The sequence below is a fragment of the Carassius gibelio genome, chromosome B22 (assembly GCF_023724105.1).
Source record: "Carassius gibelio isolate Cgi1373 ecotype wild population from Czech Republic chromosome B22, carGib1.2-hapl.c, whole genome shotgun sequence".
Lineage (NCBI taxonomy): Eukaryota > Metazoa > Chordata > Actinopteri > Cypriniformes > Cyprinidae > Carassius > Carassius gibelio.
In genome coordinates this window covers 34,163,294-34,177,344 of record NC_068417.1, presented here as the reverse complement: position 1 = coordinate 34,177,344, position 14,051 = coordinate 34,163,294, and the positions used below count along the sequence as shown (strand labels likewise).

Here is a 14,051-nt window from a genome sequence, read left to right as displayed (position 1 = left end):
AAATACATTTTTTATTTCGTAAAATCTGCTCAAAGTGGTAAACATTTAAGAAATGATACATGGAACAATAAATGATAAATAAGTTGAATAAGTTGTTTATAAATGATTATTTATTTTTTATTATGATTAATTAAGTGGTGGACATTCAATAAATGATCAATTACAAAAATAAATTATAAATGTTACAAATATTTTAAAAGATAATATATTAAAACAATTTATTATAAATATTTAATACAACTATATATTATGCAGTATTTATAAAACATTGTACATTTGTTTTCCTTTGTCTTTTTGTTTTTGTCATTGTAAAATGTGCTCAAAGTGGTTAACATTCACCGTTTACTTGAAAAGTAATAATTTAATGTATTTTATTTTTATTTAGGATTTTTTAAAGAAAGAAAAAAAAAAAGATAAAAATAGTGCGTATATTCAGTCTTGGACAGATTTAGTTCAGGTTAACAAGTGACTTCTTTTGGTGCTGGTTTGGGTTATTTATTGCCCTAAAATTGTGTTTACAACTAGCCAAACACAGAGATCCTCTTTAGACTTTCTATAAGCAAACAGGACAAAGGGTCACTTCAGCGCTTGACTTTCACCTTCCAATAACAATGGATCAATGTGCATTTACTATACATCACCTCACTGCTCCACTCACTGAACTCTCAATGCTCTCTCTCTTTCTGTTTTCCCCTTGAATTACTCCCAAACTGCTTTTACCGCCCCATTTTTCTCACATTTACACCTCTATTGGACAGCCGGCCTTGGGTAGTCTTGAAAATATAGACCTTTGGAGTGAAGTGGAGCCCAAATCTCTCCTAAAGCAGATGCTATAACCCCTGTGACGACTTGAAGCAAAGATTTTCTTTAATTTTTTTTATTGCTCTTCTGTCCTAGAAGAAGACAAATGTGCATTAATAAATAATAGACTGAAGTGTTCATAAAAACCTGTGTGCTTGTCGTCCTCTGATATGACTCATCGAGTATTGAAACCTGAGCCATTTTTTTTAGGTTTATTTTATAAAACAAATCCAAATTCTACTCATTCTACTGGCTAAATGAGTTAGTTTGATGTTGTTTTGCATACTAAATGTGATAGTCTGACTGGTTTATTATATTTTAGATGACCTGGCTTCAAAAGCCAACATCATCATAGATCCTGCGGAGATCCAGGCCACGTCTATGGACGATTTGGATGAAGATGATGAAACCGGAGCTGCACAGGTACATCAGTGACCGCCAAGAATAATTTTCACAACATATTTGAACATCTAAACTAGTGAGATAAAAAAAAAAAAAAAATTGTACATTTTAGTTTTACCAACATAATGCCTAAAACCCTGAAGTGACCTTTAAAAACTGACGAGAACAACTTTCTAGCTCAAACAAGACAAATTGTAACAGGAAAAAAACATATATTCTCAAGTGCTTTTGTAAAATTAAGAGCTTCACTGATCTTTTACATTCTCCAAAAACTGTCCCCTTTTACTTACATTATGTGGCCCCATTTAGTTCCATTAGAAGTGACCTTGAGTTTGGCTTTAGCTGAATCTCATTTGGGACACTTTGCTGAAGATAAATGCTGTTGTGTGTTTGGGACTGGCAGAGACCGTCTGGCGCTGTGGCCATGGGTGGGGCTCTGGCCCGTCCCAGCTGGTTGAGTTCCCCGACGCTGGGCAGAGCCAACCGCTTCCTGAGCACCGCCGCCGTCAGCCTCATGACCCCTCGACGACCCCTCGCCCCGCCGGAGAAGGTCAAGATCCGGACCCTCGCCGTGGAGCAGAGAACAGAGGAAGACAGTGAGTCCAGCAGATCACTTAGTTTTGCTGATATTTTTTAATAATATTAATATTAATACGTAGTTATACATGTTTTTTTTTTTTATTTGACCAATTTTCTTTTTTTTTTGCTTTAAATTACATAAAAATGCTTATTATGTGACAAAAATAAATAAGTTGAAGGGTATGTTTTATGCAAACAACGGTTTTACTTCTCATGTAAATTTATTACAAAGAAAACAAAGTAATTCAAGGTATATTCTCCAGTAATATATACAGGTTTATTCGGACAACATAAATGTTATATCTTAATCAAATATAAGTTTTTAAGGAAGTTTTAATATATTATTTTACAGGACAACATGACTTAAATACTGATTGAAAAAGCGTGTTTGCAGGACATGACAATCTAAATCCACAGCTTCTCAGGAAATCAGATGCACACCAATTAGCTTAGCAATGACCGTCTGAGAAAAGAAGCAGAAATGAATCTGTAACTGAGCTCAAGGGGAATATGATGATGTGGTGTTAACCTCTTTTCTTTCCCCCCCTCTGCCGTCTCCAGTTGAGGGAAGCCATGGTAACGATGGGCTGTTGCTGGGGCGACCGTTCGAGGAGCCTGACCAGCCAATCACAGAGAAGTCTCTGCTGGAGATCCTGGACGGGGTTGTGATGATGTACAATCTGAGCGTGCATCAGCAGCTCGGCAAGGTACGGCTCCGAGAGACCTGCGGGACACGGGCCTGGGGTCCGAGCTGTGACCGTGATCGTGGCATCTGAAAGGGTTTGAGAGCATCACGCGTCTGAGGGCTGAGAATCATTTCATAATGCTGTACATCTGTCCTAATTGGGCAAAACATAAAAAATAATATTAATCTAAATATATTTAGTTTATGTTTCACCCCATAATTAAAATAAAACAGCATTTATTAATGCAAAATATATGATTACTACATTATTTAAGATTTTTTTTTTTTTTTTTTTATCTAACTCTGGCCTTAATACCACATATAGACCAATTTAATCTAAATTAACTGAATTTATTATTGGAGCGGCAACAAATTAATAATAATATATATATATATATATATATGGGTGTGACGGTTAGTGAATAACCGTGAGACCGGCAGTTATAGTTGAACACCGTCATTAGAACTCTATAACCGGCAAAACCGTGTCATTAAAATATTTTTTACAAACATTTTTTATCAAAAATTATTTTAATTTTTTAGATAGGATCATAAGATCTGCAATATATCGGGAGACATGGTTTTTACCACTTAATGAAGTTTTGTAAATCGTCAGACATGATATTTACCACTTCATTAAATTTTGCTTTGTAGAAAACCTTTCTTAAAAACGAATTTCGTTTTGAACAAATTTTATCTTAATTTTAATAAATGTTTCATCAACCAATTGCATGTATTTTAATAAATAAAAAGCAAATATAGCAGACAATGATAACCGTGACATGGAAGCACCAGCGCGCCGCGTTCACTTGCACTGCACTGTGACCTAGAGCACATCTCATCGTAAATGAAACTCAGCGTAGGCCTATGCCTCATACATTAGCATTAAATATCTTTGCTGCATCCTTTCTAGAACAGACGGGTGCGGCTTTGAAATTTGCTCAAAAAACTGTGGCGCGGATGATGAGTTTTGTGACACATCTCCTTAATAAACGGAGGTCTGAAATCTCTGCCCCTTTACCGATCAGAGCGCGCGCTGACACGGAGTTAACCCGCTATCTCCAAGAACAACCAATTGACTTGGACCCCCCCCCGACGGTTATGTTATGAACCGTCACATTTGACTCACGTCATAACCGTCATCACCAATTCTGAAACCGGCACACCCCTATATATATATATATATATATATATATTAATTTATTAATCATTTAATAGATTAATTTGTTAGTTTATTTATATAATGTATAGTACATTTTAACTGCATTTGTTTATTAATATTGTGTCATGAAGCAGATATGAAAGCATATCTTTCATATCTGAAAGTAGAAAATAAATAAATATACGTAATAAAATAAAAACCATTTTTATACGTGTGTGTGTGTGTGTGTGTGTGTGTGTGTGTGTATTAGCTTTTTTTTCATTCCGTATATAACATTATAAAATTTTCAAGCATTTTGAAGTGTTATTTTCTGGCCAAATTTATAGTAAAAAGAACTTATACAGTATTATCTTTATTTTATTTTATTATACAATGTTTTGTTGTATTTTGTTAGTTTTACCTGATTTAAAATATAAATTAAATAATTGCACATTTAAATAAACAATTTAAAGTATATATCATGTATAATATATACGTCATGTCATATACACATATGTGTGTGTGTGTGTGTGTGTGTGTTTGTGTAAAATTCTTTCCCTTTTGATTTGAAAGTTAAATCAATTGGATATTTATTTGTAAGCGACAAAAAAAGTTCAGTCCAAATTCTTCATTTTGCTTTCGAGTTCCTTTAAGTTCACTTACATGGATTTATTTAAAAAGCCAAGGGTTTGCTGATAAACGCTGTGTGTGGACGTGTGAGTCACTGCTGGGTAAAACAAGGACTCTGTCCTTCCAGCAGCCGTTTCAGCAGCGAGACGAAAGGAGTCGAACAGAAAAACTGTGCCACACTTGATGGTTGTGAAGTCTATATAATTCATGCTCTTTGTGAAGTGCTTCGCTCGGCAGAGCTCTGTAGCACATCAACCTTTGTCTCCCCGTGTGTGTCCTGACGCTTGAGGAAAAGGGATTTCAATCACGGAGACTGATTGCTCTCTGTAGTAAAGTGTTTCTTGCTTTTGCTCTGCCTCTCATTGCTGAATTCCTGTGCGTATCTAGTCTTTTTCATGTTTGTTTGTTTGCTTTCTGATAGAGTTTAGTTGATCCAAAATTGAGGTCCTTTCATCATCTCCTCTTGTTCTGATCAGTTTTGGCTGGTCCTGAAGAACATCTTTCTCCATTGACAGCCAATCAAAAGCAGCCATGTATTATACACAATGGGAAAGATTTCCTGTGAAAAATGACTAAAATTTTGTTTTTTTTTACAAAAACCTGTAGTATAGCTTCTGAAGACTTGAAAATATAGTGCATGAGTCATATGGGCTGAATTTATGGTGCATTTTAAATCATTTTTTTCAGCTTGACATCTCCTTTTATTGTAGGTCTCGGTCTCTCCATTGAGACTGTACTGTAAATGATGACACAACTTTTCATTTTTAGTAGATTTTTAATTTTATTTTAAACATCGTCATCTGGAGCCCTTTGCTTTATTCATAAGGTTTTAATTAATCCTGCTGGCATTCTTGTTTTAGAAGAAGATTGTGAAGAGCCAATCAGATGCATTATTGAAATGGCTGAGAACTGACTGTCAGATTGTGAGCTGTGAGTAATTTATCAAACAAGCTGTCATTCATCAAAAGAAAAGTGTGATGTAACTATGGAAACGGTGCGTCGTCTTGGCTCTGTATTAAATAAAACATCCAGCATGATGAAGATAATCTATTAGAGGAAACGATAACCGTGTCATTGAGAAAGGAAAACAGTGGTGTTTCAGCTCAGTGTAACTGTCTAAAACCTGAAGATGGTGGATTGATTACTGATCTTCATATTTCTGTTTCAGTGTCTTCATGCCAGAGTACAATAATAACCAATGATATATCTTCATACAAAGACTTATACAATTATAATTGTTTTAATTAGTATTTTAGTTATCAGACAAATAAATGTTTCAAAATGATCAGTCTTATGAAAAAATACAAACACAAAACCAAAAAAAAAAAAATAATAATAATTTAAGAACTTTTCAGTTTTCAGATACTTTTGATAACTAAAAATGGAGATTTAACTAAACTAAACTAAATGGAGCTAAGCTAAGCAAAACTAAACTATGCTATGCTATGCTATGCTATGCTAAACTAAACAAAATGGAACCGAGCAAATAAAATCAATGAAGCATAAAAACCAAACCAAAGAATAAAAATCGAAATAAATAAATTTATAAATAAAATAAAAGAATGAAAAAGCAAAAGAAAAAAAATACATAAAATGAGGAAAGTAAAAAAATAAATAAATAAACTAACAAAATAAAAAATGGTATAAAGCATAAAAAAAAGGAATACAAAATTAAAAATAAAGACATAAAGCAGAACAAAGCATAAAAAGCAAACCAAAAAGAACAATAAACAAATTATATATATATATATATATATAGAGAGAGAGAGAGCGAGAGAAAGAAAGAAAGAAAAGTATAAAAAACAAAACATAAAAAAGAGTAATTAAATAAAACAAGACAAAAAGCATGAAAAAATAAATATAACAAAGCATAAAAAGAAAACAAAGCTGAACATGCAAAAAATTAACAACATCATAAAATTCTATTTAATGCATAGTACTGTATATTATACCTACGTATAGCCACATGCAGTTCTGGTTCATGTAATATATATTTCCACACATGAGTGAATTGTTACACATTGTTTTTTTTTAATAGATTGTTGTATTTTTAATATGCTTTTATCAACACCTACATAATTTTTATCTCACGCACAACAGTGATGGTCTGACCTTTATTTTTACAATTTAATAAAAATGCTACCAGTCAACTGGTAAGTAACAAATTATTTATTTCTTTGTCAAAGCCAAGATTTATTCTCATGTGGTCCTTGTGCGAGTGTTTATTAGTCATTTAGCGAATAATTTTCATCCGAAGCGATTTTCATAGTTGGTGTCCCAGGAGTAACCTCAGGTTACGTGTCGTTCCCTTGTGGGATTTGAACCTGCAGCCTGTTGGTCACCAGCCAAAATCTTTAACCGCTTTACTGCAGTAGCAAGAAGAAAATTCTGCCTTGTTTTGCACTCCAGTTTTCAGAAGTAATTAATCCCAAGGTTTCTTCCTCCAGGGAGTTTTTCAGTGCCACTGCTGATGCGAATCACTGCACCAGTGGGGTTTGTGAGACACTTTTCTTAGTTTCTCTTTTAAAACTATATCCATTTGTCAAAAGTGCTCTACGAGCCAAATTCAATTAACATTTAAATTGATGGCATGGTAAGAAGAAGCAGTTGTTGGTATCGATGGGATCTTTCGATGACGTACCATGGCTTTGGAAGCGAATTGAAAGTGGCTCAGTTGACGCTGTGATTTTTCTCCAGGGCTTTTGGATCCTGATGGGATTTACGCTGTAGTCCGTCGAGCAAAACTGTCTGATTTGACTTAATTTGACTTCATAAAGGCTTTGTTAATTGGCTTGGCACAGTGGCTTCAGGAGACTTGTCTTTATTATTGATATGCAGAAGAATTCAGCCACGGTGTGAAGTGCACCACACCTCTTCATTTCATCAAGCTGCTATCCATTATTTTTTCATTTCCTCTGTATTTGAAAGAAACTCCATGACCATAATATCAATATATAATCCAAGACTCGTATTTTGGTAACAAACTAAAACGGTGTTGGGAACTGCATACAGATTTTTTTTTTTCTTTATCTAAAGCGAGAAACATACTCTACTATTTTGTGAAAATACAATTTTCAAGCTCAATTTATAACAACACAAATGTGTTTTGCATTTTCAGGATTACCACTAGGAGCGCTGTTGTTTAGCACAAAATAACTTTTGTGTGTTTTCTGATCAACAAAATCAGGTTTACAAAAGTAGATCTAGGTCCAGGATTTGCCAAAGTTTGTGGTTGTCATCTTTAGTCAATTTACTCAAGAGTTCAGACTGATGCAGATAGTTGCCGATAAAAGGGCTATTTAAGCACACAAACTAAGTTTTAACTGTGATTATTTGATTTGTGTATTAGTCAGATGGCTTTTTATAAACTGCTAAATGGATCAGACTTCATGCTAATTAGTCAAAAATCTTGCACAGTCTAAATGAACCAGTATTTTTTTATTGTTATCTGAAACTATTGAAAACAAAGTTATAAACTTTATATAATTGTAAATAGTAAGTATAAGTTTGGTATATACCAAAAGTATAATATAAATACTAAATAGTAATAATAATAATAATAACAATAATAATAATAAATAATAATAATAATAATAAAAACATTAAAAACTGGAAAGAAATGCCACCTAGGCAATCAAATTAATGAAATCTATACTTTTTGAATGAAAGCTAAATTGAAATATGTTTTAATAACAGGTTACTAATATTACTAACATTACAATAAAAACTTGAATGCAAATTCAAAACATTAATAAATACTACAGTTGTATATATGTATTTCTAAAATAGCACTGAAATAAATGCGCATGATTCTAGATAATAAGCTCAATTTCAGGAAAAAAATGGTTCATAATCCAATACAGCTATGTGCATTCTTGCGATTGCCACAAGGGGCGTTATTGAGTATTGACAGAAAGCAACTATTGCTGCTGACAGTTTTTTGTTTCATGTAAACTGTTGTCAGCTACATAAGTAAAAAAAACAACAACAACAACAAAAACATTCAATGTGAACATTTGAAGGGGAGCTTGAGTATTGGGGATTAATTCAGCTACAGTAATGATTAAAACTGAAATGTTTCTGCTGGTAAAGCCACCAGTTTGACTGTATCATGATGGCTTGTGTTTTCTTCAGTACTGAAACTGTGTCTCTGCTCAAAGGACAAAGTTACTGCGGTGATAATTTTCCCTCACTTCCAAAATTGGTGGCTATTTTGAACTCCAGCAGAATGGCTTGCGATTATGCTGCCGCTCGGGAACAAGGGCAATTTTCTGTTCGTGCTCACAGTGAAACACCGAATCTGATGCTGTTTAAGTATTTCTGTTTACTTGTTTTCTGCAGATGGTGGTTGTATCAGATGATGTTCACGAGTACGCCATCGCCCTTAAAGACACGGACGAGAAGATCGCCCGATGCCCGAGCAGAGTAAGACCACTGTACTGAAGTGTTGTTACGTTTATATTTATAAAGTCTTCATTAAGAACACAATTCAGCTCTGGATTTAATCAATATTCATATGATTTTTTTTTTTCGTCAGAGGCCGGATATTTTAGAAGAGTTGCAGAAGAGCCAAAAAGTGTTTGCTGAAAAGCTGAACCACCTGAGTCGTAGGTTGGCCTGGATCAATGCCACCATCTACTCCAAGGTACTGATGAAGGTGTTCGCCAAAAACATATGCCGCGTTTCCACCGAAATTACCCGGAACATTTGTACCAGGAACTTTTTTTCCCAGGAACTTTTTTCCCCCGAGACCTGTTGCTTTCTGTGTTTCCACCGCGTTGTAAAGTACCGGGTAGATTAGGCAAATAGACTGGTGACGTAGGTCCGCACGCGTTTCTCAATACAAATGACCGCTGATTAAAAAAAAAAAAGAAAAAAAAAAAGTACGCCGATTTTGGACTTGCATCCTCTGTAGTTGGTTCAGACTTTGTTCATTCCTCTGGGGAGTGTGATGTCCGCGACGACGCAAGTCCGGTAAATCTATAAACAGCAGCGTACTTGATAACTTCAGTCTGCTCATCCTGGCTACTGCAATTTTCCTTACTGTATATTTACAATAAAACGAAATATGATATCAAATACCACTGCCTCCTTTCGTTTTCATTTAAGCATAATAACAACTGCAGAAATGTACTTAGTTCAGGGAAATGTGTATACAGCCATTACAATGAAAGAAATATTATATAGACTTGCCTTTTTATTTTCATTTTAACATATAGATAAATTGAATACAGACCAAAGAAAACCTGTTAGATTTACCCCGCAGCTGAATTATATTTTATGTTTAACCACTAAAGACACATCAGAGCCAGTGGCACATATCAGAAAGTCTATCCCAGGAGAGGCTGCTCTCTGCGGATACATGAGGACTGAGCTCCCGCTGATCGAGTGGAGCTCACCGTCTACGAGATCGGCAAAACACCTTTTTAAATAGGCGCTGTCTTTATAAATAAACCATAGATTTGAGTTTTAAACAACTACTTCTCGCCTGAAATACTTTTAAAATTACATTTCATGACACAATAACAGTAATATTTGAAAATGATCCAAATAAATGGTGGTTGAACTCAACCAATGCTGCGTGAACTCAGATCGCTTTGGCTACTGCAATTTTCCCCTCAGTATATTTACAATAAAACGAAATAGGATATAAAATACCAATGCCTCCTTTCATTTTCATTTAAACATAATAACAGCTGCAGAAATGTACTTAGTTCAGGGATAAGTGTAACATTATATACAGCCATTACAATGAAAGAAATATTATATAGACTTGCCTTTTTATTTTCATTTTAACATATAGATAAATTGAATACAGACCAAAGAAAACCTGTTAGATTTACCACGCAGCTGAATTATATTTTATGTTTAACCACTAAAGAGACATCAGAGCCAGCGGCACATATCAGAAGATCTATCCGAGATGAGGCTGCTCTCTGCGGATACATGAGGACTGAGCTCCCGCTGATCGAGTGGAGCTCACCATCTCAGAGATCGGTGAAACACATTTTTAAATAGGCGCTGTCTTTATAAATAAACAACAGATTTGAGTTTTAAACAACTACATTCTCGCCTGAAATACTTTTAAAATTACATTTCATGACACAATAACAGTAATATTTTGAAAATGTTGATCCGAATAAATGGTGGTTGAACTCAACCAATGCTGCGTGAACTCAACCAACCCGCCCCCGAAAGTTCCGGAACTTTAAAAAAGTACCACCTCGCCAGCAGGGACTTTCTGGGGGGCATTTTTTTACCCGGAACTTTTATTTAGTTCCTGGTTCCTGCGGTGGAAACACACCAAGTACCGGACCAAGTCCCTAGTTCCTGTGTAAAGTTCCTGCGGTGGAAACGCGGCTATAGGGTGAACCAACTGTCTCACTAATTTAAAGCAGTGTATTTTTGTATGTGCAGCAAGGGATATAAATTTACCATGAAGAGCCCAGTGTGTGGTTTTCTGAAGACTTCCTTTGCATTTACAATGTGCCCTATAAACCCCAGGCATTTCAATTCAGCCTTGAAATGGCTTTTCAAAAGGGCATTTAGGAACAGGAAGTAGTATGTAAACTGCAGTAAATGTCAATGCATTCATCACAGAACTGTCTGCAACTTTTAAAGGGGTTGTATGATAGACATTCGTTCATTCATTAAGCTGTAAAAAATGCAGAAATTTAAAATAATCAAATTCATTTGTTGTAAAAGTGCCATATGATATTTATTTTACTTGTTAAGCTGCAAAACTGTCTGATTTGACTTAAATGGACTTCATAAAGGCTTTGTTAATCGGCCTCAGTGTGAAGAGTTTGCATTTTATTTTTATTTATTTTTTTTGTATTTGAGAGAACTTTATGACCATAGTATCAATATATAATCCAAGACTCGTATTTTGGGAGCAACCTAAAATGGTTTTAGAAATGTAAATGTTTTTTTTTTTTTTTTTTTTTAAATGTGTTTGAAACTGTGTACTTATTATTATTGTTATTATTATTATTATTATTATTATTAATTATTTTTTCCATCTAAAGCTAGAAACACACTCCACTATTTTGTGAACTTAAAATCGTCAAGCTCAATTTATAATAACACAAATGTGTTTTGCATTTTCAGGATTGCCACTAGGAGCGCTGTTGTTTAGCACAAAATAAATTCTGTTTGTTTTCTGAAAAAAAAAAAAAAAAAAAAAAATCAGGTTTACAAAAGATCTAGGTCTAGGATTTGCTAAAGTATTTCATTATTTATTATAATGAAATTTCTGTATTGTCAGCAAAAGTTGAGATGAAAGCATTTGTATGTCCTGCTTTATTGACCTGATATCTGTGAACGCAGGAGAAGATGCTGGATGTGTACTGGCTCCTGCAGGTGTGTATCCGCACCATCGAGCACGCGGACAGCACAGGCTCCCTGTTCGCATTCATGCCTGAATTCTACCTCAATGTGGTCATGAACAGCTACAGCGCGCTCAAGAACTACTTCAGCCCCTCCAACTGCATGGAGGAGCTTCCAGGTCTCTGTTAACACTGGTCACAAGAGTTACTAGTGTGTGTGAACTTTGAACTTGAGCAGTTGTTTGTGTCACACTCATGCTGTCGTGTGATGTTTGTCTCTCAGGTTACGAGGACACACTCGCTCAGCTCGCAGCCATTCTCGCCAAACACTTCGCTGATCCGCGCATTGTTGGCACCGGTAAGAACAATATAGCCCTTCCTTTACTTATACTAGTTCATAAACAGAAATGTATAAATTCAACTATCTATCTGTCCATCCATCAGACCCACAGACTTGTTCTCTTGTTCTGGATTTGTCAATCCATCCATCCGTTTTTCCAACTTTTTGTCTGGCCATCCATCCATCCATCCTTCCTTCCTTCATCCAACAGTCTATTTTTCCATCCATCCACTCCACTCCACTCCAACAGTCTATTTTTACATCCATCCTTCCGTCCTTCCTTCCTTCCTTCATCCATCCATCCATCCATCCATCCATCCTTCCGTCCTTCCTTCCTTCATCCAACAGTCTATTTTTCCATCCATCCACTCCACTCCAACAGTCTATTTTTACATCCATCCTTCCTTCATCCATCCATCCATCCATCCTTCCTTCCTTCCTTCCTTCCTTCCTTCCTTCCTTCCTTCATCCAACAGTCTATTTTTCCATCCATCTTTCCTTCCGTCCTTCCTTCCTTCCTTCATCCACCAGTCTATTTTTCCATCCATCCACTCCACTCCAACAGTCTATTTTTACATCCATCCTTCCGTCCTTCCTTCCTTCATCCATCCATCCATCCATCCTTCCTTCCTTCCTTCCTTCCTTCATCCAACAGTCTATTTTTCCATCCATCCACTCCACTCCACTCCAACAGTCTATTTTTACGTCCATCCTTCCATCCTTCCTTCCTTCCTTCATCCATCCGTCCTTCCGTCCTTCCTTCCTTCCTTCCTTCCTTCCTTCATCCAACAGTCTATTTTTACATACATCCTTCCATCCTTCCTTCCTTCCTTCATCCACCAGTCTATTTTTCCATCCATCCACTCCACTCCAACAGTCTATTTTTACATCCATCCTTCCGTCCTTCCTTCCTTCATCCATCCATCCTTCCGTCCTTCTTTCCTTCCTTCCTTCCTTCCTTCCTTCATCCAACAGTGTATTTTTCCATCCATCCATCCACTCCACTCCAACAGTCTATTTGTACATCCATCCATCCTTCCTTCCTTCCTTCCTTCCTTCATCCAACAGTCTATTTTTCCATCCATCCACTCCACTCCACTCCAACAGTCTATTTTTCCATCCATTCATCCATCCATCCATTCGTCCGTCCTTTCTTCCTTCCTTCCTTACTTCATCTGACAGTGTTTTTTCCATCCATTCATCCACTCCACCGACAGTCTATTTTTACATCTATCCATCCACTCTACTGACTATCTATCTATCTATCTATCTATCTATCTATCTATCTATCTATCTATCTATCTATCTATCTATCTATCTAACAGTCTATTATTCCATCCATCCATCCATTCATACATACATACATCCATCCATCCACCTATCAATCGTTCCTTCCTTATTTCCTTAACACTAGTCTATTTTTCCATCATCCATCCATCCACTCCACTGTCTGTCTATCTATCTATCTATCGATCTATCTATCTATCGATCTATCTATCTATCTATCTATCTATCTATCTATCTATCTATCTATCTATCTATCTATCTATCTATCTAACAATATATTTTTCTATCCATCTGTCCATCCTTTCTTTCTTCCTTCATCTGACAGTCTATTTTCCATCCTTTCTTCATTCCTCCCATCCATACATCCATCCTTCCGTCCTTCCTTCCTTCATCTGACAGTGTTTTTTCCATCCATTCATCCACTCCACCGACAGTCTATTTTTCCATCCATCCATCCATCCATCCATCCATCCATCCATCCATCCATCCATCCATCTCACCGACAGTCTATTTTTCTATCCATCCGTCCCCTACTATTCATCCCCTGCAATCCATCCATTCTGCCTCTGTTAATATTCTGTTCCCATTAACTGCAAGAAAAGACTCAGAAAAAAGCAAGTGGCCCAAAAATACGCAGAATAATAAATTCGTTGGCTGTTTTAATGGGAATTCTTTAGCCTAATATAGCCGTTGGCTTGCACCGTTCATCACTTCGCTTCATTTCTCACGTAAAGGTATAATTAAAAGCTTCCTCTCTCAGCTCTCAGGCAACGTGAAGTCATTTGTGTGATGAGTTGAAGCCATAGTATTTTCTTAATCCTGTTTAAGGTTAGGGCTATAAAAAACCCTCCACTCTTG

At 35.8% G+C, this 14,051-nt stretch overlaps 1 protein-coding gene across 3 annotated transcripts in view; it reads left to right on the top strand.

The window, feature by feature from the left end:
* Positions 1-14,051, top strand: part of LOC127987483 (E3 ubiquitin-protein ligase RNF123) — a 129,198-nt gene that overhangs the window by 19,081 nt on the left and 96,066 nt on the right. For all 3 annotated transcript variants that reach the window (XM_052589823.1, XM_052589822.1, XM_052589824.1), the window contains exons 22-28: positions 1,124-1,224; positions 1,607-1,799; positions 2,344-2,489; positions 8,580-8,663; positions 8,776-8,883; positions 11,568-11,745; positions 11,850-11,924. In XM_052589823.1, coding sequence (XP_052445783.1) covers positions 1,124-1,224; positions 1,607-1,799; positions 2,344-2,489; positions 8,580-8,663; positions 8,776-8,883; positions 11,568-11,745; positions 11,850-11,924 — 885 coding nt within the window. The remainder of the gene's footprint in view (positions 1-1,123; positions 1,225-1,606; positions 1,800-2,343; positions 2,490-8,579; positions 8,664-8,775; positions 8,884-11,567; positions 11,746-11,849; positions 11,925-14,051) is intronic.